The sequence below is a fragment of the Lissotriton vulgaris genome, chromosome 2_1 (assembly GCF_964263255.1).
Source record: "Lissotriton vulgaris chromosome 2_1, aLisVul1.2, whole genome shotgun sequence".
In the NCBI taxonomy this organism is placed as follows: domain Eukaryota; kingdom Metazoa; phylum Chordata; class Amphibia; order Caudata; family Salamandridae; genus Lissotriton; species Lissotriton vulgaris.
The window spans coordinates 713,938,754-713,965,730 of NC_141687.1; the positions used below are offsets into that span (position 1 = coordinate 713,938,754).

The 26,977-nt window shown below is 45.9% G+C and overlaps 1 protein-coding gene across 1 annotated transcript; it reads right to left on the reverse strand.

Annotated features, from left to right (window-relative positions):
- Positions 1–2,172: 2,172 nt before the first annotated feature.
- WEE1 (WEE1 G2 checkpoint kinase) lies at positions 2,173–26,494 on the reverse strand. Its single transcript, XM_086955968.1, has 11 exons — positions 25,550–26,494; positions 18,661–18,869; positions 18,260–18,326; positions 17,997–18,169; positions 16,522–16,643; positions 8,477–8,623; positions 7,340–7,435; positions 6,938–7,023; positions 4,799–4,969; positions 4,533–4,678; positions 2,173–3,531 (listed from the first exon to the last, which is right to left on the reverse strand). Exons 1-11 carry the CDS (start codon positions 26,072–26,074, stop codon positions 3,378–3,380), a joined length of 1,896 nt encoding a protein of 631 aa, XP_086812094.1. The 5' UTR covers positions 26,075–26,494; the 3' UTR covers positions 2,173–3,377.
- Between the last annotated feature and the right edge of the window lie 483 nt (positions 26,495–26,977).

A 26,977-nucleotide genomic window follows, 5' to 3' on the forward strand; every position in this document is an offset into this window, starting at 1 on the left:
GCTCCCGGCGCCTCTCAGAGTGATCCCGCCTCCGTCTTCCTGGAGAGGCGTGGCGCGGGAGGGCATGCGCGAGTGAGCAGTGGCTGACTCCGGAGTCTGCTCCACTCGGCTTCCTCCAGCCCCGCCCTCGAATGACCGGCAAACCTGCTCTGATCACCGGAACAGCGCTGGCAGGACACGGCGCTTTCAGCGCAGGGAATCGATCCGCTTCACGTTCGGCGCGGCAGGCGCCCCTGGGGTCCCGTTCACACAGGGAAGCCTCGCAAGGCTTCTCAGGCTCAGTGGAACCTGCAGGGGCGCTGCCACATAGCGCGACAGGTGCCCCAGGGGTCCCGCTATCGATGGCACGCAGGATGCAGGTTCCTCAGCTCTCTCTGCCGACCCACAGGTGAGGGAACTTGCTACACACCAAAGGTTCAGTTTTAGGAAAACGCCAATCTTGAGTTAGTCCAATGAAAGACCCTCTTTTCTTCACGATGACGAGGAGGGGAGGTTACAAATGGAGAGGCTCTTTCAGAACAAGTCCACAGAGCACTTCCTCAGCACTAGACCCCTAACCCTCCTTACTGGACAGATTCAGGACACAGGGGAACTCTTAGGTCAATTCCCAAGGCAGAGTACTTCACAGCTCCCAAGGTTACTAAAATTAACCCCTTAACCTTTCTATCCAGGGTCAGCAGGATGGGCTAACCTGGCTAGGACAACAGGACTAGGAGGTGGGAAAGTCTTGACAGGGGGCTACTCTTGTAGAGGGAACCACCCTTCAGAATCCTACCCCTACTAGACCTCAACCTTCACTCTAGCTGCTCCTCACTGACAGACAAAATGGCTGTCCAGCATTCCGCCTTATATAGGCTGCCCTTCAGTGGTCCAGAATGGACCAGAAGGTTCTGGAATGCCCTATGTTGGTCTATGGCCAGGTTCTGTTGGTGACAGTTGGGACAGTTGGCGGCCACCATTTTAGGTGGTGCCAACTTTCCTGTCAGAACAGGCCTCTGGGCCTAAGGTAAAAGATTATGAGGGGGGAAGAAAACACTTATCCCCCTGACCAACACCTGCAAAAAGTCAGTAGACACAAAAATTAACAAGAGTATGGGGGGCAAAAAGGGGACAAAATAAATAAAAATTAGGAGGGACTTCGCCAAAAAGTCAGACAGGTCTAACACGCATGTTCCGTGACGAGCTGGGCTCGTCATCAGCGTGCGAGGAGGCTACGCCATGACGAGCTGGGCTCGTCATCAGCGTGGAAGGGGTTAAACTGCATTGCAATTGTAATCTGACGCGAAAACATAGTTCTGAAACAAATAAAAATGAATGTGTCCATCTGTAACGAAACTGGTGGTCATGTAAAGCGCTCCGATACCAGATGTCACAGGTCTAGTTTGCGCTATATAAAACTTCCCAAACAAGTTCTTTTAACCCACTCACCCGGTCACCTTTGTTCCCCATTGAATAAAAACTATGCGCTGTGACGCGGCTAATGCTGGCTTTGGCATAGAGTTTGGTTTGCTTTGAGCCACGTTGCACAGTAACACACGCTGCTGTGCATGATCTTAAAAAAAAAAAAATTTGACAATGCCAATAGGCCTCCCATAGAAAAAAATGTATCGACCTCGCCAATGCTAGTTTCTTGCAGCAGACAAAATTGGTAAATGTGTTCGAAAAGGAAAATTTCGGCTTATTTTATAACAGAGGGTTCCATCAGGCACACCACACTTGAACACTGCCTTTTGTAATCAAAACTGCAAAAGGATGTGAACGTTAAATTTTAATTTGCAATCACAAAACCAGTTAAACATGGATTAAAAATCTTCCAATTCCTAAAGATTAACTGATAAATGTTTTAACAATAGAATCATAATTTCAAAAACGTGTTGTACGGCTGGAGTCTGCTTTGCAATAATAAACATGAGCCGTATTCACACTTGAGAATAAAAGAAACCCTACACACCAACATGGGGGTGACTTACAGTTTGTAGTGATTAAATTTACTATCAACGCCTAAGTTCTTTATTTTTCAAAGTTCAGCCCAATGAAAGACTGGTTGGTAAAAAGGTTTCCTCCTGCGAAAGGGCAATAAATTACAGAGTTCAGTTAAACGTAACGTTACAATAATGCACAATCTGATATCCTTGATTGATATCCTTTACGCAAAAAACACACTTCACATTGTTTATAGGGGATAAAAGGAACATTTACAGAACTTTATTTGACAAATATAAAACAAAATAAAAACAGTCAAGACCGTTCAGCTATTACACTTTTACAGTTCAAATGACATGTGATACTAACAAGCACAGGTGCATTGTACAACGCACTAGCTTCAGAAGGAAAACGCTGCCTCAAGCAGAAGCAACCTTTTTTTATTCACATAATTTTTCCAAACATAAGGCCTATTAACACAATGATTGTTTTAATGCTACAAATTTACAGCAAATGCAAAACAAACTAAAATAGCAGCAATATCACAAGGCAAGTATTACCATTGGTTAATCTCCAATGGCTTTTACTGTGCCAACAAAGTGCTCTCAGTTTAGTATAAAAGTAAAATTCACAAGAAATAACCCAATGTCACATTGATCAAATCCGACACCCAGTTTCTTTAAACATTATTTTAGAAACACTTTTCTTTTCCAATTCCTGAATACAGACATATTTTTTCACCATTGCACAAGGTGAAAATGGTAGGATGGGAAAGAAATCAAATGTAGTAAAATATTATTTTAACATGCCGAAGCAAAACCACAATAGTGGTTAGTACTAGGATGATTTAACTAATGTGGAAAAATAAGGCTTCTTTACTGCTTGGTCTGTTCTGGTCCCATACATTGGGCACACACAACCAACACAAATTGGCCGATAGGTGTGGTTCGTTACAAAACTTGCAATAGAGAAAATATTTTCCACCACAGTTAGCAAAATAATTGCAGACACATTGCAACAGCCTTTCATAAAAGGCTAGTTTCAAGGGCGCCGGACTTCCGTGTTTAGCAGTCTTCAATTTGAGATCGCCAGATTTGAAATTACACGTCAAATCAACTAAATCACAGGTAATCTACCAAATGTTATGGTATAGTGCCACAGTTCTCGCTCTGTCGTGCCTTTTCTACCCCAATAGAGGTCAACATTCTTGGTTCTAAATAGACCAAATTAAGTCCGTTTTTATGCTCGATACAGATACACGCTGTAATCCACACGTTAAAAGCAACAGACTCAGGTTTTAGCAGTTGACTCAAGCCATGTGAAAATTGTAAAATAAACTGTCCATCAGCGGCATCTTTCAGACTTCTGAAGTCAGTCCTGCAGCAAGTCGCTATATTTCAATGTCTGATTTTCTGATTCAAAGCTCCAATGTCCAAGTCTTGCCATCTGAATATTCAGTAAATCGTAAGACTAACAGAACGGTTCATTTTCTTTCCAATGAGACGAGATGTTCGACTAGTTTGTACTGTGGATCTGGTCGTCATTCGGTCAGTGAACAGTGCTCTTTCTTCTGCAGCTGCTTTCGCGATCTGCGCTTTCTTCAATTCTCTGAAAAGAAATATGTACAAGTTTTGTAAGGCGAATGTAAACTGAGGTAACTTTAACATTCATTATGTGCAGGGTCAATTACAGTCCCGGACACGGGTTGCCCGGTCTGCCCTGCCGACCACTTTAAGCTGGTCTATGGGGTGGGTAAAGTTTCTGGCTAGGGTGGGACTCCCTCAGCTGCAGAGGGAGGCAATGCAAGAATTGGAGGAGAACCTCTGCTTGGGGGAGGTGGGGGCCAGCATGAAGGCACCAAACAAGTCCAAGGCGTCAGGTGGTGATCGATTCCCAGAAGTTATATCGTATATGTATAGGACAGTCAACATGCACTGTACGGTTTGCTGGAAACCAATAAAATACAGGTAAAATAACTTGTAACATTCATTTGCTCAGCTGTGTTATATTCCAGTTTTTGTCTAGTGACATTTGACAATTATTTGTTCTCTTGGCAAGTGGATGGTATGCCCACTAGAACAGCCTCTGAAGGCATTATTCTGAATGAAACCGTAATGGACGTGGATGGACGTGGTCAGAAAGGGAAGGATTTGCACCCCTTCACGAATCTAATGCATGCATTGTTTGCTAGGCAGTGGGTGATTGTGACCTATAGTAAAAAATCTGCATAATATGAGAGTACGAGACAAAAAGGTACGTTTGGGCATTGGTGGGGCTCCTGTACTGCACATTATCAACATGCTCAATAAGTAAAACGTGCACAACCTCGCAAGTTTTCAAATTGCCACCCTCGTATTAAAATGGTATCAAACTGCCATAAACTGTTGTATGATTGAGAAAAGCACATATTTGGTGTACAATTCAAAATTCTACCTAGCAATACTGACATTATTCAGAACGTTTGCCGTGCAAATGACAATGTTCCTGGCGGCAACATGCACACCCACATATTTCACCATGGCCTCAATTATGGTGTAAAATGCCAAAAAGCCAGGGTAAATAGATGTGAAAAACATTTTTTAAAAGTTACATTAAAAACGGTCACTTACTTTTGTAAGAGCGCATTTTTAAACTTTTCTGCATTAAGTTCTATCCGTAACTGGTCTGCACTTTTCCTTGCAGCGGAGAGCAGAACAGAGTGCCTGATTAGGGCTAAGGCAGAAGGTCTTCTTTCTGGGTCTGGATGAATCATAACCTGCAAAACAAAACATTTAATATAATGGCCACAGTAAACTAGTTGCTTTGACCTAAAATCCATGCCATAGATAATCACTACAACCCTAACTCCCACCCAGTAACTTGATGCAAGCCTTACTTTTAGCAAATCTAAGAGATCTTGAGACAACACTTGAGGTATTTTCGGCAGTCTTCCCTGTCGAATTTCATGCCACTGATCACCATTAGTCGGAAGTGGTTCAGATCCGGAACCACACACCACAGTTAATGCCAGAGCAAAAATATCAGCTTTCGGTAAATTAGTATAGTCCTAAAAGACAAAAAAATATACATACTTATTCAGGTCCAGAGTACCATAAAGACAGTAATCATCTTTGATCATGCGCCATTTTGTCCCTTCAAACATTCAGGAAAGAATAAAGGTGTTCCTCCAGTACAAAAAAGTCGGATATAGTAAACGGGGTGTTACAGAAAATATTACTTCATCAAGTGATAAGGGGGGGAAAAAAGGATTTTATAGGCTATTTGGAAAGTTTACGTGTGGAAAACAATCTGCTAGATTAAGATACTGCATTTTAAAACAGAAATGCAGTCGCAAGAAAAAAGGGGAGTGAGAAAATAAATTAGAATAAGAGCTACTACCTGCCTAAAAAAGTGGCTATATTGGATGAAAGAAATTAACCATTACAAAACCTTAATGTAAATGTAGAACATGTGATTTAAGTCTAGTTCACCATTATAGATATGCTTTGCTACATCAAGATCAGACAGTATCCGTTTGAAAGATCCCGGAATACATTTTCACAGAAAATGTTCTAACTAGCGCAAGAAAAAAATAATATTTGGCAGGCCCCTAAAAGTTGATAAGGACAACTCTTATTCCCTTAAGTAACCAAAGGCCCCGCTGTCCCAGAAAACACAGTATTTTTTTTTTTTTTTTTTTGTATGTTCTTATATAGCGTTCGACTACCCGGAGGCATCTCGGCGCTTGCCTTGGGAACCCGTCCTGGCTTTTCCCTGTGAGATAGCCCCTAACGGGCATCCCCAAGGTGAAAGCCAGGCATCCCGCCGCGGGGGGCCGTTGTGGAGATTAAGCAAGCTTAATGCCCAGAGTTGCAGAGTGTGAACCCATGATTAGGTCAGGCACCGAAGCGAGAATTATCGAGTCCGTGGACATTTGAGCTCAAGACCCTGCCGCGTCGGGAATTGAACCCTGGTCCCGGGTCTGACCTCTGCTTCAGGGTCTGCCTGCTCTAACCAGTGAGCCACACTTCTCCTTTAGCAGTACATTTTTTAAGGGCGAGACAGGAAATGCTTGTATAGCTGTACGTGAAAGACTAATAGACGCCACATCTGGTCCGAAAACCTGGGTGATGGCATGACAGCTGATATTCTACTAAAGCTATGATCACTCCCCACATTTAACGAGCACTATTGCTCTGACTGTACCTCAAATGTAGGTAAGACAAGAACCTGCTTGCATGTTTTGTTAATTTCCCCTCTCCTGTGTGCTTGGTGTTAAGGAAAGAACTTGCTATTCTGTGCTGTTTGAAAAACATAATTCACTATACAGCCCCTGCCCCCTCCCAAATCCAGAGAATCAGGCTGTGGGCAATATCAGCTGTCATGCAAATCGATCAGAGCTTTCTGGTCGGCGAGGTCTCTTAAAAGTCCTCCAAGTACAACAATACAAGGTGTAATTGGAGAAAAAGAGCAGGCTGGTCTCAACCCGAAAGGCAGAACCATCCATTGATCCAGCTCGTTGCAGATTTTGAAGGCCGAAAACTCTTTGGTTTGCTGATGGGTGGGTGGCTGGTATGTTATTTGGCACTTGTATACATTCTGTAAATGTAAAGCTTCCATAAAATATGGGTTGTATTTAGGGGCGAGTCTTAGAAATACAAACATGCTGAAATTCAACAAAACGTAGAGATGTTTCTACATCAACTGCAAACATTGAAAGGGAATGGTAAAGGCAGCAATGCAGTAAAGAGCTTTCAATTCTCCTTTTACTGGGAAGGTACCCTGGAATACATCCACGACCACCCAAATGTCCAATGAGACCCAATCCAACTCAGAGGATTGCCTTTGATATTCAACATTGCACCTCTACATATGTGGTGCTTCTAAATAGCATACTCGTTCTCCAAAACATCTAGTCAGAGGTAGGGCAGTCTGTGAGCGCCAGAAGAAAAGGCAGCAAAGGGAAATGCTCTGCAGCCTTTAATCTAGGTAGAGAAAAAATAATTTATAATACTTCAAAACCATGTATTATTACCTCCTGTAAAACTTCATTTGCCAGGAATCGACTGTCCCCTTCCTCTACCTGTGGACTGGATATTCTTGTAACATGACCAAGATCCCCTATTAACAGAAACAGAAGAGTGGTCATTGTTCTCGATATTCTTGTAAACCGCAAAATACTTAATTGGGAGATTTCAACTCAAAAGATAATCCCTCAGAAAAAACATTATTTAATCAAATCGATAATACAGGAACAAAAAGGTCACCGTGGTAAATTGTACACAGGATTCAGCATGCAGAGTTGAAACATCCAAGAAGGGCAATTATTGTTACCTTCAAATGTAATTAAGGAGGAGAAAGGCTTTTCCCTAAAGTCTATGACAGATTATCAAAACAAGTACTTGCTCTAAATGTATATGGATGCCATTTTACTTACCTATTTTAAACATGACTTTGCCAGATGAGCAGTAATCATCATCAACTTCTTCTATTGTTGAATTTGGAATGGCTGTCCTAGATATAAAAATGTTACCTAAAGAGAAAGGGTATGTCAAATGGTTATGTATAAAAACTGTCAAACGAACATTTTTGTAAGCACAAACATTACTGTACATGGGCACTTGAAGTGGGGCTCTCATAAGCCAGCCTAGACTATTACAGCTTCTATGAAAGCTACCATATAAGATAGGACTTGTGCATGTTCCTGAACTGAAGGTACTAGAGTTTGTACAAGACTACATCCCCCAGCCAAGGAGGGGCTAAATTACTGATGGTGGTTAAGGATGAAACAACGTTTGTAGAATTAGACAGAAGTGGCACCTCAAAGTGACGGACATGCCTTAAAATAAAAGACCTCATAGACTTGTACAGGAATCCAGGTGAAACAGGTGTACAGGTGAAAAAGAAATATCTTTCAGACACTTTTGGGTATTCTGGGGCAGCGAAGCCCCTGGATTCCTTCTAACAGCAATTTTAAGCAGCAGCTTCAAAATTCACAAATTACTTGGAGGTGCCTTTATGTCCCTCAGTTATCCTTTGTTTTTATAACTGGCTCACCAATCAAAGACTGCTGTTACAGCAAAAAGGAACTTATAATGAACATTAAAATCACCAGGGTCGAAACAGAAGTGAGCATTTTGTGTGCCACTCACTGAAGAAAAAAAAAAAATCACACGTATAATAAGGATTCAAGATATGCAGGAAGTGCCCAGGGACCTTAGCAACCCACTTTGTTACAGCCGAAAATCCCACTTATCCAAGTGAGTTTTAGAAAATAATTGTTTAGTGGCAAACTGGTCTTCAACAACTATGCTTGGCCACAAAATAAAAATAAGTGTTCAAACAAATACATACACAAATAAAAATATATAGGTTGTTACATAAACATACAACAAAAGGACTATAGAATGAATCCGTAGTATGTGTGTGTATATATATATATATATATATATATATATATATATATATATATATATATATTTGGAGTTTTAGCTGTGCAGCAAATACAACCGCCAACCACTTAAAATTGCCCATTTTGCATATTACTTTGTGAAAGACATAAGCAGACACTTACTAGGTTTTATATCCATGTGCACCAGTGACATTGAATGAATATATTTAAGACCACTGGCCACTTGCAGAAGCAGGTCCTTAAGTTCTGATTCTGTAAAGTACTTCATATTTCGGTAATTTTCACTGATGGCATCGGCTAAGCTTCCACCTGTCAAAGGGAAATGAAATCAATCAATAGATAGCCTCCAACTCTGGCCCATATAAACAATGTAATCACTCTGCTAGCAAATTCCTATAACTTCCTGGATTGTAAGGACTTCCGTACTGACAAACCACAAAGATTCAGAAGGGCGTGGCCTGGAGCCGTTGATGGTGGACGTGTAGTTTGCCAGCTCCGTCCTGTGCCCTGAACACCAGCTGATTATCCTGTGATCCCCTGCCTGCAACCCACCTGATTCCTACCCAGGTTGTCTCCGGGGGGAAGCGGCGTGTAACGGTGCCTCGTGGCCCCGCCGGGCCCGCTCCTGTGGGAAGATCTACTGACGGACCCTGTTGCGGCCTGCAGATCGAGGTGAAGCCCCGGCCTCGAGTGATTGGCCTGACCGGCCTACCCCCATCCTCCTTCGTGGTCCAATCGGGACCCGGGATCGGACTGCTGCCGCTTCACTGACCAGTGCCGCAGGGTGCGATACCCCCGCTGAGGCTCCGTTGCCCCCCCCCTCCCCCCTCAGCTGCTGCAACACAGACTGCCCGCGCTGCTGCGCAGCCCCTCTGAGGCGCAGGAGCGCTTCCGTGCTGTCCCCCAGCCGCCCAGGTACTCAGCGGGGCTCCGGCGTTACCACCACTGGGCTAAAGTACTCAGAACGGGCGGAGAACGCGGCGCAGCCGGCGCCGCAGGTTAGCATTGCCCCACATAGGATATCAGCGCCACGGAGTGGTTCTGGCTGGCATTGAGGTAAATACTGGCGCCATCTTGTCACTGCTTTGGAACTGAGTGGAGACCCTCGGACCCTGGCAGTCTTGCCCCATTTCCCACGGCTCCGCCAGTCGGAGGATCAGGGCCGGCCACGTTCTACAGGGCGACAGACATTGGAGACCAGCAGCCCATGGGTGTGAGGGCCTGTGCAGGGGTGGTGTGCCTCGCGCTTTGGCGCCTACTTGCAGCGCTATAGGCCAGACCTGACTACGCTCTCGACAGCCACGATACCCTTGCTTTGCACCAGCCTGGTTCCCGCCACCCTTGCCTCCCTCACCGACACGGCGGACCTCACCGAGGCATCAGTGGCGCACCGTCCCACCCTATATTGACGCCTCGTCTAGGTCTACTACGCTAACCTTGCCAGCCCTGGGAGCTACGCTGCATCTGCCTCTCCACAGCACATAGTGGTCAGGCCATAAACACTGCCATTTACTCAGAGGGACCAAGGCGGGCGGCTGCCTCTACTACAGCGACACCCTGCTAACAAGAACTATGGGCAGGCCGAAGGGCAAACCTCAGGACCAGGGCGCCCGAATGGATGTGCAGTCCACGGGTTCGGAGGACCCACCAGCCTCCTCCAATATGGACATCATCCCGCCGACCGGTAAGGGCTCTCAAGACGCCAAGCTAGACCTGATACTAAATGAAATACGCGCGAAGCGCTAGAATCGCGCATAGACAATATGGCGACTGGCCTATCCTTACTAAAGGCGGACCACAACAAGTTGGCGGATCGAGTGGCGGAGCAGAAAATAGCGCTGGACGACATTATCCCGCAGCAGACGGAACACTCCACGAAACTTGAAAACGTGGAGAAGCAACTGAAGCAGCTGTGGGGTAGAGTGGACGAGGCGGAAGGACGGGCCCGCCGCAACAACGTCCGCATCCTGGGCATTCCGGAGAGAAGCGAGGGGAGAGACCCCACGCAATTTGTGGAGGATTGGCTAAGGAAGCTGGTGGGCCAGAGGGATCTCACTGCTCTCTACAGTGTGGAGAGGGCGCATAGGATGCCATCACGGCCCCCACTAGCTGGGGCACCTCCGCGCCCACTGATCGCTCGTCTCCTCCATTTCAAAGATCGTGACACTATCCTTCGGGCGGCAAGGGAGGAAGCGCCGATACGCTTCGAAGACAAGACCATATCGGTCTACCCTGATTTCACACCCACTGTACAGCGAGCCAGGTCCACCTTCATGGGGGTGAAGCGCAGGCTGCGTGATAGGAACATGAAATATGCCCTTTTGTTCCCTGCTTGGCTAAAAATCCTGCATAACAACAAGTCCCACTTCTTTGACTCGCCTGAGGAGGCGGCTGAATGGATGGAGGTCGCCCTGACTCCGCCGACGTCACAGGACCAGTTCTCAGACCACCACGGCAACGCCCGTAGGGGCTCACCGGAACGACGAAACGACGCTCACAGCCCTGGGCGACACTCACCTCATGGAGCATCAGGAGCGGCGCATACACTTGGACAACGGGCGACGGACCACACGTCATCATCCACGCATCAGCGTCTCACTGAGGCGGCCCTGGCTGCCCACGACGCGGGAGCATCCGGAGACAGACTCACCGTTACCACTGACACTCATACTGAAGTGTCTGGTTCAGTTGACAGCCTGCAACTTTTCCCGAAGATCACGGCACAGATGGCGGCGGAGTTCTGAGCCACGACACGATTACTTCTCTTCAAGTGGTAACGTATGCCAAATCCCCTCCCTCATATATGGTGGGTTGAGTGTGCAGGGATCCACCATATTGTGGGCTCTTACGCCCACGCAGACAGTTCAGTGCCAACCGTCGGAGGTCCACCGCCCCCCGGTATGCACACGTACTTGACTGTGTTGTGCCCACGTTGGACACCATGGTTTGGCTCCTGGGTACGTTGGCTCAGGGACCTTTTTGTTTGGGGGTTTATTGTTTGCGAGACACTCTTCTATTTCAGCACAGCAGAATTTGTGGGGTCACCCAGTTGTTGCACATTGACACACTGCACAGATGGGAATGGGGCCGCTTAACAATTATCACTTGTGCACCTGGAATGTTCGAGGCTTGGGATCAGTGCATAAACGTCATAGAATCCTTGCACAACTCAACCGGAGAGGGACACAAATTGCCTGTTTACAGGAAACACATTTGAACGCTGCTGAAGCGGTGAAATTGCGAAAGAAGTGGAGAGGACAGCTCTATGCCACCTCATATTCCGCATTCTCAAGGGGGGCCGCAATTTGGATGCGTGGGTCTCTTCCTTTCCAGTTGTTGGAACAACGGGTGGATAAGGAGGGTCGCTATGTGTTTGTGAGGGGTCTGTTGGATGGGGAGGAAATTGTTGTGGGGTGCATGTACTCGCCTAATACGAACCAGTTGGAATTTCTGTCCAGTGTCAACGGGGTGCTTGCAGACTGGGCTGACCTTCGCTGGGTGATAGGGGGAGATTTTAATGCTGTACTTGATGTTCTACTGGATAGGTCACACCCCCCATTAATGGCTACGGAGAGCAGGAAGCAGGCTGCTGCGCTTGCGAGTTGGGCTGAGGGCTGGGACTTAGCAGATGTGTGGCGTAGCATTCACCCCACGGACAGGGAATACACCTTTTTTCTCCCCTCCCCACCAGCTTCACACCAGAATCGATCATGTTTTCTGCTCAAGGTCCCTTACTGCATTGATTGTCCAAACACAACACATGGGGAAAACGTTCTCGGACCATAGCCCCGTGGAGGTCACATGGCAGTGGGGTAGGAGGCTGGCCCCCATACCGACCTGGAGACTAAACCCGGAACTCCTTGAGGACTCGGTTTTCCGGTCCTCCCTCTCCGACACTATTGATACCTACTTCTCCACGAATGCGGGCACGGCTAGCTCCCGGCAGGTAGAGTGGGACACTTTCAAAGTATGCCTGAGGGGGGCTGCTATGACTACTAGGGTGGGAAGGAAACGGGAGGTACTTAGCCAGCTTAAGGAGGTGGAGGGCTCACTTGCATCCTTAGAGAACGAGGCAGCGGGTACCAACGCTCCCTTTCCACCACTGCAGGAGGCACGTATTAGACATGCAGAGCTGCTGGAAGAGCTGCGAGTTATTGACTATAGGGAGTACACGAACAGGCAGCACACACAGCCGCCGAGCCGGCCCCCTACTTGCCCGCATCCTGCGGGACTCCCCGATCAGCCAACCCATTCTGCGAATCTTGGACCACTCTGGCCAGCTGGCTACCACCCAAGTAGGGATTAATACAGCATTTAAAGACTACTATACCGCGCTATATGGTCCCCCACTACCCCTGTCCGAACCCGCATTAGTGTCCTTCATGGCGGAGCTGGTTCTCCCGCAGCTTACTGCAGATCAGAATAAAGACCTAAAGCGTGCCATCACATTGGCAGAAATCAGGCAGGCAATCAAAACCCTCCCTAAGGGTAAGGCCCCTGGAACGGATGGCCTGCCAACCGACTTCTACGCCACTTACATGGACCTCCTGGCCCCGCGACTACACATTGTTTATCTGGAAGCTCTACACACAGCCTCTCTACCACAATCAACCATGCAGGCTCTGATTACGTCCCTCTTGAAACCGGCCAAAGAAGGCCTACAGCTGGCCGATTACAGACCCCTGTCCCTTCTTAATACTGACTCAAAAATTTTGAGCAAGATACTGGCGTCAAGGCTCGTACACTACGTGCCACATTTGGTCCACCAGGATCAATGCGGCTTTGTCACAGGCCGTAATACGGCCATGAACCTTCGGCGATTGGCCCAGCTCATGCTTGGGAACGATACGGGCGTGGGCTCCGAAGGATGCATCTCCCTGGACTTAAAACAGGCTTTTGATTCCCTGAGATGGGACTATATGTTTGCCACATTATTAACATATGGGATCCCGCCGGAATTCCTCGCTTGGGTCAGATTATTATACACAATCCCCACGGCGAGGGTACGCACTTCCAACCAAATCTCGGGCCCCATGGCCATTGCCAGAGGCACCAGGCAGGGCTGCCCTCTTTCCCCCCTCCTCTTCGTTCTTGCCCTCGAGCCATTGCTCTGCAGACTTAGGCTGCTAGCCCCCCACTACGGTATACGGCGGCATGGTACGAACCACATTGTTTCTGCATATGCGGATGATATCATCTTATATCTCCGAGATTTGAGGGGTGAGCTGGGCCCAATCTCCCAGGTTTTTGAGGATTTTCGAGAAATATCTGGCCTCACCATCAGCGAGTCTAAGTCCTACGGATTTGCCTTTGTAGATACGGGTGATTCGACCCCCCTGTCTTTTGCCCCACATGAATTCCAGATGGCGGAAACCACCTTCCGTTACCTGGGAATACAGATATATAGAGAGGCGAACATGATGATAGATGGCAACCTGGGGAGGGCCATTAGAGCTCTGAAGTCTCAAGTTCAATTTTGGCTTACGTTGCCGCTCTCCATACCCGGCAGAGTGGCAATTTCCAAGATGGTGATGTTGCCCCGTCTTATCTACTATTTCACCAACCTGCCGTTCCAGATCCCAGCGGTAACATTCAAGACCCTCGACTCACTGCTCACAGAACTTGTGTGGGGCCATGGCCGCAGGCGTATAGGGTTGGCTAAGTTGCAGCTTCCCTCCAACTCCGGAGGCATGGGCTTGCCGGACTTTAGGGCTTATCATTATGCATGTCAGCTACAATGGTTGGCTTACTGGGTGGCGGGCCGCAATCTTCATGAGATTAATCTGACCCAAGAGGACCATGCTAAGGGGAAACTACACATCCTGCTCCTGCCTGGATCGGATCTGCCTAGAAACACTACGCCACTACTCAAACTGGCAATCACACTTTGGCGAAGGGCATTGAAATACACGTCCGCAGGGACACCTTATGCCCCCACAGTACCACTCCTGGGCATACCACTGGGCCCGGGCACACTTACAACGACTCTGCTGGAGCCCTGGCATGACGCGGGTGTGACACATGTGGGTGACCTGTTTGCGGGGGGGCACTTGTTGTCCTTCGCAGACTTCAAAACCACGCAGGGCGTACCCGGCGGCTCCTTTCTCCTGCATGCCGGTCTCCGACACTATATCTTGCGCACCTGGTCACCCGACGGACAGGAACCCATTGCAAATCCTCTAGTCACAATGCTTTACCTCATGGGGACGGGCGGCCATCTAACTAAGTGGCTCACTGTTAGCATTAAATCGGGGAGGGCGCTTACACTGGCACCACTAAGAGCGACTTGGGAGGCGGATATTGGGAGGCCATTAAGGGATAAGGAATGGGAGCGCATATTGCAATTCCCCAGAAAGGTGGCTAGAAATCCCAAGTACAAGTTCATCCAACTGATGGTGCTGCATAGAGCTTACCTAACACCACACCGCTTACATATGATGTTCCCTACATCCAAGAGCAACTGTCCCCGGTGTGATGCAGACGACGCATCTCTGGTACATATGTTGTGGCAATGCCCCAAGCTGGGGTATTTCTGGACCACTGTCCATGACTCACTTGAGAAGGCTGGTACATTGACCCGATCACCTACACTTGAACACATGCTCCTAGGGCTAGGCCCATCGACCCGCACCAGGACCGTGGCGGCGCGCTTCTCGGATCTGGCCCTGCTGTTGGCTAAGCGTGCCATCACGATACGGTGGAAGTCAACGAAACCGCCCAACCCTGACATGTGGAGGGCTGAAGTTGTACGTTGGGGTAAGGCTGAGGGCGAGGCACTACAAAGGGAAGAGAGTAGGGGCCTCCGCAAGACACCTATCTCACTGGAATGGTTTGACACTTTGGGGGTGTTTGAGGCTGGCAATGACAGTGATGAAGAGGATATTAGTGAATAGCCACTTGGGGTGCGGTTACGCCCATCATATGCACTACCACGAACAGTACCTGCGGTGCACAATGAGGCTACACGGGTAGATCGTACCCGTCTGTCGCACTCCACTGCCTAACCAGACTGTGTATTGACTTAACTGTGTGTAAATGACTAAAGTGTGACCCGCATAACGATATTTAGATCATATGCCTAGTTTGAGAGTGCAGGGTGGGAACCCGCAGGATGGGGGGTGGGATTGGGAATGGATGGGGTTTGTTAGTTGTAATGATTCATCGACAAAATGAAAAATCGAATTTATCAAGTCTATATACTTGCTATGAGCAACCACATATGTGTGCAACGGAGTTTAACATTAATGTTGTATAAACATGTCTATATTCTATTGTTGCTCTGAAACTTTGCTAATAAAAAGATTTTCAAAAAAAAAAAACCACAAAGATTCAAAAAATTCCATTCTGCGGAACGACTGAAGTATGTTAGAACTTGGTTAGAGACAAGTACAGTTTACACTCCAATACCATAAAGCTCTTGTTTAGTTTGAATATATAGTCCTCAATTGGAATGCAACAGGCATATGGAATACAGGATCTACAGCTCGACTATCTTCTAGCGTCACACATTTCTTTATTTTTAATCAGTATTTCATTATTAATGTAAAGCTCTACTGTAATCACTCCTTCCTCAATGTCAGTCTAAATAAGAGCAAGATATTCAGACACTGGATGCACTGTACAGGCAGATGTAGCCAGTCTCTTTACTCACGAACGAGACTGAAAAGCTCAGATCAATGCAATCCAAAACAAATATGTCTGATGGCATTAAATATTCTGGTACTCCTGTTTGGAAAGAATTGTGAAATTTGAAAAATCAGGAAAAAAGGGGACCTGTGGTTTGTACTTGACTGAATGGAGTCAGAAATACTGACTAGGACAAGGCATATACGGGCAAAGCAAGTTTCTAGGACCTCCTAGAAACTTGCTTTGCCCGTATATTGCCTTGTCCTAGTCACTATTTCTGACTCCATTCAGTCAAGTACAAACTACAGGTCCCCTTTTTTCCTGCAGTACTCTACCCCTACCGGTGTTTAATAACCAGGGGAACCTTCCAATAATTTTGATGAAATTTAAAAAAGTACATTAGTTTTGGGAAAGCTCTGAAAAATAGTCTAAAGTTTTTGATAATCACTTAAACAGGCCGGATTTTCCATCATGCAAATCATTTTAAATTCTACTTCTTAACCAAATGGAAAGATAGATACATGGACAGGCAAAGCAGAACGAAAGAAATATAAAGTAGGAAGAAAAAAATCAAGACTTACCATTACAATACTCGTTCTGTATTAACATATGATCGTCTTCAGCCCATGCAGAGTAGTACCGGACAACATGCGGGTGCTGTCCAAGTACAGCATGTGCATACACTTCCCTTAAAGCATTCTGCCTAAAACAAACAGAATAAGATTTTTAAATGAATTAACAGGGGCTGTCTAAACCAACACATTACTTGCTCTTTGCCACACAGGTCAAGTCAAAGTTAAATCTAACACGGACGTGCTCATAGGTATGGGAGGACCCGGACCGTGGCCAGAGGGAGGGGAACAGCGAGGACACAGCCTGGCAATTAACATAATTAGATAGTGGAATATCTTTGCAGGCAGCACTGGGATGTCCATAATGGAGGTGAACTCGAAGCTACAGCACAAGTATAATGGAACATGTGGAAGATGAGTAGGAAGTGCCCCAACGCAATTGCCATACCACGCCCCACTCCCCCACCAGTGCTTCTAACATACAAAATAGGCGCTGTGAAGGCTTGACAACACGTGGGAAGCAGCCAAGTCCCTACCGATCCCTACCTGCCATCTATCCTGCATACCCCAGACTTTTATACAGGTGCCCATGGCACAACTACCTGCTCTAGACCTCTCTGCACAGTTGAAAGGTTAAGAAGTTGTTTACTCATGGCAGAATACATAAGGATTACTTGCTATGTTTTTGAAACTTGAACGCTTACAAAAACAAGAACTGCCGAGGTGGTGGGATAGCGTAACCCTCCAACAGTATAATCGGTAACAAAAAGTACCTAGGGGGTTAAGCATCCTCATCTTTCCCACTTTGGAGGATTTGAGTGACGAGCTCCAAGGAGTGGGAGGCCAATCTAGAGGGTGCATCTGTTGTTATGATGCAAATCTTAATAAGACATGCAAATCGAGGCTGTTGAATGAAATGGAATGTTCTTAAAGTGAATTGATTTCTAATGAAGAAGTGACTTTTTTCATCTACTCTGGCTTATCGGACTTTGTGAACTGCGCACCCCCATTTGTTTGAAGTGGTTTACTTTTTACCATTCTATATAAACTGAAAGACATCCGCCTAAAGGCCCCCTTTCATAGATACATAATACAGGCCATACACAACTCCTCATAAAGGTAGGAGAGGGGCATACCTCCACTTGACCCACCACAAACATATGTCCTAGGTGCATCCTGAAGGTTTATTAGGAACGGGGGAGGGCGAATAGTAGTACGCAAATATAGATGCGGGTTGTTGACCTGCTGTACTCTTAAATTAAGATGTGTACTGACAGCTATTACTCCCGATTGATGATGAACCGCATGCCAATAAAAATATGTTGGGGAAAAAAAGAAAAGAAAAAGAAAAAAAACACACGGACTTTGGCATTAAGCTAATAAAGAATTTGCTCTGCTGTCCGCTTGGTTGTGCTACGAAAGAAACAAAAATATAATCCTGACATCACTGCAAGTATAAAACATTTCTTTCATCCAAAACTTACTCATCTACTGAGCCAGCCAGGGGCTTTTTTGATCGCTTTATGGCGTAGATGCATCCATCAAGTCTTTTCACACACTTGAACACTGATCCAAATTCCCCAGATCCAACCTTTTCCAACTCGTGAAATTCAGTTGTGTACCTCGATTTCATATTGATTTCTGTAATTGTGATCCTCTTGGGTAGGGACAAAAAAGAAAACAAATTAATTTAAACATACTTTTACAGTGACATTTTTAACATAAGACAGGAAAGCTTCTACTATACCTTAGCAGGTCTGCTATTATCATCTTCAAGCTCTCCATCACTTGCTTCCATGTCCTCCTCACAGGAGCTAAAAAAAAAAAGCATTTCCATTAGCTATAGTACATATGCTTCAACGTCAACGCAATAACATTTGAAGAAACTGGAAATTAGATTAAAAAATAGATCAGGATTTGACAAGCTGAACAAATAAAGATCCACCGTACTCTGGATTCAGTGCGGCATAACATGTACTAAATGTCTTAGCTGTTAGTAAACCAGCGATGGCAACTCGGGCTGTGATATCAAAGAATCTTGAAACTTAAGTTACGAAACAAGAAGCAGAAAGTACAAACTACTCAACTAGTCTAGTTTAATAAACTTTAGGCATGACTCAAGGAACAAGGATTAATTATAATTCTTACTCATTCCTGTGTGTCCTTTTTCGCCGTTGACACGGTCCAGCTGTAGCTTGAAGTATAACCGAGTCTGGAGTGAATGGATTTATGTTCACCTGCGGCGTCTTGTCAGTGCTCGAGTCCTGCTTTTCTATTTTCTCCCCATTCCTGAAGAGTGACACACCTTTGCTTCTGAGAGAATTGGAACCTAATCCACGAGCTTTTGAAAGCAAACTCTGCCGAAAATAATATGAAAAAGGTTCAAAATGTTTAAGTCTCTTGTGTTAAGATTTTAACAGCAAATTATGATATGATAAATTTCAAGAACAGACAGATTTCTCTGAAGCAGTAGTTTAGGAATTTTGCCAACACTCAAGCCATACAATTGGCAGCATAGTACTAAGCCAACACACAAAGTTAAAAACAGAAAACTCAGCTGAACATGCATGATGGAGAAGGCAATCCATGGACGATTCCACAAAGGTGAATTCCCTGACAGCACCACGCGTTTGCTTCAGTGGGGGAAAACTTTAGATCGGGTACTGGCAGGCGGAACTTGCAGCAGAGTTGTTCAAAAGCAGCCATGGGGCAAGAACAATGTTGCCATGGACAGCACAACAGAGAGGAGAAAAGCAGCACATTATGCCAACCTTTTTATGCTCCATTATCTTCCATATGGTCTAACAAAAAGTGCCAGTGTAAGAGTTCACTATATTCTTCACTTCGCCCCTATTTACAGTTAGGAAGGCCCATATGTCGCTACTTTAGTAAACTTACCCCGTATCAGACATTTCTTGCAATTCAGTGATAAATTAGCGATGAATGAACGAATTATGAAAACGGAAAAGAATACCTAGCCTGTCATTTTTATTTTAAAAGAAATTGACAGACAGCAAAAGGGCGTGCATGCCACTGTGTAAAAATGTGACCCGGTTGCTGCCCTGAACCAAAGCCCAGTAGCAAAAGATGGTTGAGGTAAAGCGGTGCAACTACGTCTGCGAAGGGACAGGATTATAGGCGAGCTTGTAAAAATATTAGTAACTACATCAAGAAGAAATTAAGCATGGTAAAATTAATTCGGTTACAATGTCAGAAATGAAAGGAGGATAAATGAAATGGGTCTAAAAGGAAGGTAGATGCTTCCAAAATCTATTCACCTGTCACACCCACCATGTCCGAAGACAAACTTATTACTGGTGGATTGAGATCTACAACAAGTAAACTGTCTCGCATAGGAAATCAACTAAACTAAAAATATGAACATAAAACTTGACATGAATTCTTGCAATTCACTCTGGATCTTGGGTAATGGCTCATTATAGAAGTTAGTAAAGTATCTTCATGGGAAGTGACAAGCTCAAGTTTTTACGATGCCACCTTAGACGATGCAGTCAACGAATATTCCGAGACAACTCACATTTTCAACGGCATGCATTACCTACCAATTAAAAAATATACATATTACAATGGCGACACATGGACATTAAAAAAAGCGGCTTTAGTAGGCTTTAGTATTAGTATTTAGTATCCACCCCTGGGCCGGGCATTTCCTAGATGATGGCCCTCTGGTGTTCCCAGAAATAATCTCTAGCATGGGACGCTATTAGCTAAAATACATAACCTCACCTCGGAATCCTAAGCAGAGTTCATGAACTCGTATTTTTACTAGGGATAAATTCATATAACTGCAGTAGTATTACTGATTAAGAGAAATGCATGCAATGTACAGATCTGGAGAAGTGTGATGAGTCAGCACTGTGGTATGTTAACCAAAACCATTGACGAGTCATCATGACTCAGCGAAAGTGTCTGAAAATCGAGACAATGAAAAAAGGTATTAAAAAATGTTTTTTAATTGCAGGTTCATCTCTGGAATCCAAACGAAGGTTTAAAGCACAACACGACCAATGACGTACACGGGAGCTAAACACGCCTCTTTAAGGCACCCTGAATAGACAAAGTAAAAGTCACTTCCACTCTCAGAATCCAGTTACCTCTCAGATGACTGGACTAAAGTTTCACAGTGCCCGCTGCCTTTCGGCTTAGGTCAGTGCCGTGGAAATACATCATATACTCAAAGCACAAACTGTGCCAATGCTATTCAAACAAGCATTGGCAAAAGCCTAAAGGGGTTAAATGTAAACAAACAGGCATTTACAAACGTTGTTTATTAACTGTCCTATGGCTTTGCCAACGATCAGAAAAAACAGCAACAATGATTGCTTTGGTAAAGAATGCATGGAACCGATGAACAAGTCCACTTTTCAAATGTAAAATAGTACTTTATCCATTAAATGGAAGCATGCCGTCGAAAATGGGAAGATACACCAAATAGCCAATAGCACTATGCGAGAGTATTAGTGTGGACTTTCGCTCCATCCAGGACTATGTTTTAAGAACTAGTGACAGTAAATCGCGCATACCTGGGCAAAGCCGATAGGTCTCACCTATGCGAAATACTGGCATTCTCAACTTTAATTTGGCCATGTTGTTCAAAGCCAACATGGACAGCAGAGGAACACAGAGCGGGGAGAATACTCGAGGGAGCCAGCTGGAAAAGGTACACTGAGGTATAATTCTGAAACAAAGCAAAGAAAAAAAATAGCACCTAAAGGAGAGGTGGAAGGATACATGTATGGACATGGGAGGGGCAATCAATATATGGAAGGAAGTCTACAGCAGCTTACCAACAAGAATGAAGGAAATTAGAGCACAAATGAAGCCAACCATAAGTAAAGGACGGGGACTAAGCTGTAAGTATCAGAAAGAAGAAAAAGAGGGGGCGGCGGGGGTGACAGCGTATGCACTGTCTTGGGCAAGACCTACAAAAGGAAGACTGAAGACTACTCACTTGCTATCAATGACATTCTCATTCCCATTCCATAACACTTCAAAGTGTGTCAGGTACCTCAATCGTTCTCACTCTTAGTGAACTAGGGCTAAGAACAGGCAGATCAGAGGAAGGAGGGGAGAAAAATTTGATACCAACGGTAGCCCATACTTCCCTATCGCCTATCTTTAGTAACCTGCAACACCCACTCGCCAATGACACACAGAGCAAATTGGCAACCCAAGAGTTACATTGCTAGACGAGAGATAATGTAAAGGATACAAGTTGAAAGCATTTATTCATTACATTGCTATGGGACTACACGCCAACCAGGGCATCAGTAGGTCAACACAGTAGGATTTAGGGAAAAATTAGATTAGTATTTTTCCACATTAGGATTTATCAGTAAACCTATTCATCCCTTAGTAAGGTTTGACTGCTTCGGTTAGAACATCAAACAAAATATTTTATAGAAACCCGCAACATTGGCGCTTCGACTCTTTAAATTGGGGGAGGATGCAAAATCCAAATGTACTTGTCTATCTACAGATTGCAGTCAATGCAACTATTTTAGGCAGAGTGCTGCTGTGAACTTCTGGTGCAGGGGTTTGGGTATTTACAGTGATTAATCATACCTCAGTCCAAAGGTCAAATCTGCATGATGACTGCTGCAATTTTGCATCTGTGATCAGGTAGTGCCTGCATATTCCCTTTCTTATTTAGTAATTACATTTGTTAACATTTAAAAAGATTCACAACCAAAAATAGAAACCCAGCTACACCAAGTAGACTAACTACATAGGAGAAAAGTTCTCTTCTAAAACCCTCACGCACCAGGGATACAGCTTGGTGGCATGCTTAATCATCGGGTCAATCCCGCTATTATGCAATGATAATGGAAAAGATATAAAGACCATGAGAGGGGGCTTTCTTCTCAACTGCATGCATAGAATAAAAATCAATAACGCCGAGTCTGACCCTCTTCCTGACAGAGGGTCAGCACTCTCTCTCCAACTTTTCAACATCTACATGGAACCTCTCACCACACTTCACAGGAACTCTAACATTCCCTTCTACCTCTATGCAGAAGACACACAATGTTATCTGAAAACCACCACGATCAAAGACATACACAGACTAAATGTCACGCTCAAAGAGGTCCAACATTGGCTCTCCGCGAACCACCTCAAACTCAACCAAGAGAAAACAGAAGCTCTCCTCATTTCTAACAGAGATGAAAACCCCCAAATCGAAGAATGGCTCAAAGCCATCGATGCCCTCAATGGTGCCCTTGCGCCAAAGGACTCCGTGAAATCCCTAGGTATTACCCTTGACCCCAAACTGGACATGAAAAAACATCTCTAAAGCCGCCAAAAGTGCATTACACATCTCAAAAGCCGCCAAAAGTGCATTCCTAAATCTGAAACTACTATACAAAATGAAACCCTATCCTAAACAAGCCACCCAGGCACTGGTGCTCTCCAGAATTGATTACGGAATCGCAGCCTTGACCGGGACAGCAAAATCCCACCTAGGTCCCCTGACCACCACCATCAATGCCACAGCAAGAATGGTCACATGAACTAAGAAATTCGAACAAATTTCTCAGGCACTCAAGGAACTGAAGTGACTCCCCACTGACCAACGAGCCAGCTTCCGTACAGCCTGTCTCACCCACAAAGCCCTACACCCTAGTAAACCAGAATACCTGGCCGCCAAACTCAAAAGAGTTTACCAGTCCGGGAACCTCAGAAGCTCCAACACGCTTCTACTCATCCCACTGACATCACGGAAACTCAAAACTGCAAACAAATCCTTTGCGGGAAATGCACATAAGACCTGGAACTCCATCCCCCACATCAGAATGACCACCTCCTTTCCGAAATTCAAGATACTTCTCAAAGCCCTCTTCCTTTAGCGCTCTTGACCGCAACGTGAATTCCACAATTGACTCTAGGAAAGACAACTAACTCCTCTTCTTGATACCCCTCAGCCTGAAGATCTGTATTGTAACTTTGTTTTTTAATGCGCTTAAATTGTTAATCTGCAGATGTTTGTCTTTGCCAAAAATTGCTCATAACTGTACCTGATGTGAAGCGCTAGGTGCAGGGTCAAGACTAATTTGCACATGGATGCGTCTAAAACGGACTAGCATGGCGAGCAAAAAAACGATGGATGTAAGCACAGATCTCAGTACAGGGGTGAATGTATGACATTGTTCTGCATTCTGCTCAGCAATTGTTCTTTTTGCATTTGCCATGTTTCTAGCCATACCCCTATTGGCTATTCATCAGGACCGAGAGAAATAACTTCTATTAAGATATGAACTTCCCGCTACCACTTAAAGCATGCCATTTAAAAGTGTATATACTTATACCACCTATCAGATGATCATTTACTGCATTATTAATATTGTTTGGCTATTATTTCATGGTTCCTCCGGGGAGAGTGAAGCCTGTACTCACATCCGACAAGGCTTTTACTCTGTCTGGTTAGCTAGTTAGGAATCACCAACGGGGACAGCATTTAAAGAAGACCTAAGGTCTCAGATAAGTGTGATCGGTATGCCGAATCATGTTGGACGCCATGCAGTAGACATTTAAAACAAGAAACATGTTAGTAATTGTAGAGGTGCTAGAAGATGCAAGCTAATGAACATGCCCATGCATGTCTGGGTAGAAGACTGGAATAACACATGAACTCCGACGGCCACCAATAAGAGTTTAATTGATCACGCCCGCTGTATTTTACTTAATACTCAAGTTGCGTTACACCTGAGATTCAGGGGTAACCGTTTGATGTGTAAACGGCCCCTTCTCATGGAGAACAGGGGCGGTGGGCGTCAGTAACTGTGTGTGACCGATAATGATGTATGAAAACATCTTTATGCCTCAGCGAGGGTACTCCGCAGACTGTACAGTCACCTTTCGTATCCCACGGTGCAAGACTGTAATGAAAACGTGTCACCTTTGAAGCATCTTATGTATGCACTAGGACGTGGACCCCATAAGGGGGTGACAAGTGACAGCTGGATGTGTATTGGTATCTCACCTGTGATGCATTGTTAAGTGCATACGTGTGTAATGAAGAGTCACTTCTGTGGCGCCCCCACGTGAGTGGGCCACAAGCGGTATCTGAGAAATATGTAGCTGGAGCCTTACCGTCTCCAGCGCCCAAATGGAAACCAAACATCAATAACCAGTGATGTATGTGCAGTGTCTGGAACCATTGATGCACACTCTGGTCAATTTACCCCTTGTACTATTTGGACTGAATGGCTAATGCGAGATTTATATGTAGAAAGTGCCAAAACTGTACTTGCTCGAACAGGGGTGTACTGCGGCAACTAGAAATATGTACTGAGGTGTCACGTTTGAGGAGGGCGGTGTAAGTGCCTGGTGAAATATAATGAGCTAAATGTCATTTCTACAATGTTGCTGTGGGGGGCATGTCACTTGCGATAAAACAGAAGTGAATGTCACCTCTGCGGTGACCCGTTGTGAGCAATAGATTGTAATGGGATGAAGGCTAATGTGCAACTGCGAACAGTAATTCGGGAATCATTTGGGGTGCCAATCGTATCTGGTGATGAAAAAGGACGGATGTGGCCAATAACCAAACGTGCATTACAGATAAGGCCTGTGGCGTTCTGGTGATGAAAGCGACTAAGCACGGCCCGTGTAACTGGGTAGTGCCAAAAGGCTGATTAGGTGTTTGGGGCGAGTGATTGGTGGCTGTAATATGACAGCCTGGGACTAGCATTTGGCTGGTCAAATCTATAAGGGGGCTCCGACAAGTCATTAAATATGAAAGATGTCTGGCCTTCTTCGTAGAGGTATGACATGCTGCAAGCGGTCGCTTGGTCTTAAGTGGGCGTGGCAAAGTGGCCCGTCAGTTACCAAAGGACGGGGACCACACTTTTGTACCAACACTCACGTTTTAAAGAAAGTTCAACCAATAACCCATCCATAAGTTCCCATAAAGACATTAAACTACAACTTTGATGACAGCAGACGTTGTTGTCCAACACCAACATCAACCCCACGGCTGCATGCAGTCACCCACATGGCCCGGGAAGGCACTCACCTTGGGCGTGTGCGGGGTGTCGAAGAGCCGTAGCTTGCGGAAAGTCTTGTGCGGGGGTGTTCCTGGGCAATCGGGGATAGGGGAGCTGGAGCCCTCGCGCTGCTCCCGTCGGTAACCGTTCCGGGGAGACCGGATCGGAGAGGTGACGGGCCCTCCAGCCCGCAGCGGGGAAGGAGAGGAACCGCGCATGAAGCAGATCGGGGAGCCGTCCATGAAGTACCGGCCGGGAGACTTGACGGGCGAAGAGATGGCGTTCAGGAAGTAGTCGTGGGGCGATTTGACGGGCGACGAGGATCCAAAGCCTTCTTCCTCCCAGGAGTCAGCCTCGCATATCTCTTCCTCCTCTGGGGCCCGCTCCTGCGCCCCCCGACACAGCGGAGAGTCCGACTCCTGGAAGGCCGAGTCCTCGCCGGTACTGCTGCCACCAGCGTCTTCGTCATCGCTGGGGGAAAAGTGCAGCTTTTGGCGGATGGAGGGCGCGGCAACCCTGGGGGAAGCTCGGCACCTGCCGAAGCTCAGGCTCATATCGGCGGTCGGTTCAGCAACCACAGTCCGGTGAACAGAAAGAAAGATCGGTACAAGGAGGGTGAGAAACAGCCACCGCTATACAAACTCTATTCGGTTGGTGTTTTCTTGTGGCGAAAATCCATGTCCCGTTCAGTAGAACTCCAGCTCCTCAACACGCCCCCTCTCAAGATGGCGGTCCCGGGGCAGGCCGCTTTATCAGGGCGCCGTAAGCAGAGACTAGGCACCAGACAACGGGCGGTAACTCAATCACCGACAATAACAAACACCGCAGACAGACCCAAGTAACGTAATCACCGCCGTGGGAGGGGCTGGGAACGCAACACGACTGCTCGGCCGTTTGTTTATTTATTGCGTCACGCACGCCTTCCAGTCCACGCATAGGTGTCTTTTCCTTTTCCCGCGACCGTTACACGTCACGTGGTCTTAGCTGTCGACCAATGATATTCCACGGCGAGGTTTCAAAAGGAAGGTGACGCCAGCACGCAGAAAAAGGCGGAGCACGCCCAACGCCCATTTGGCGCGAAATTGATTTTGGTACTTAACTGTTAAGGGGCGGTTGTATTTTTGTGAAAATATGATTATGTAATGACCAGTAGTTAGTCCTCAAGTTCGAAAGGATTTTGTGGTAGTAGGAGTGACCGTACATCACGGTCCTTGCAACGGCATAATATTTGTGTGGTAACTATGAAAACTCACTTTGCCGTTTTCGAATGGAAACTCCGACAGAAATTCCCGGTGGGCGTGTTATTCTACGCTTAATCTCACTCGCTTGGCTCATTGAATTTCCCAACTTTTTAGTTCTACATGCATTATAGAACCTAACAAGTTCGTGAAATCTAAGGTTTCCTAATCTAGAGTGTAGTTGCAACTTTACGGACCCGAGTGCTCGCTGCTTAGTGC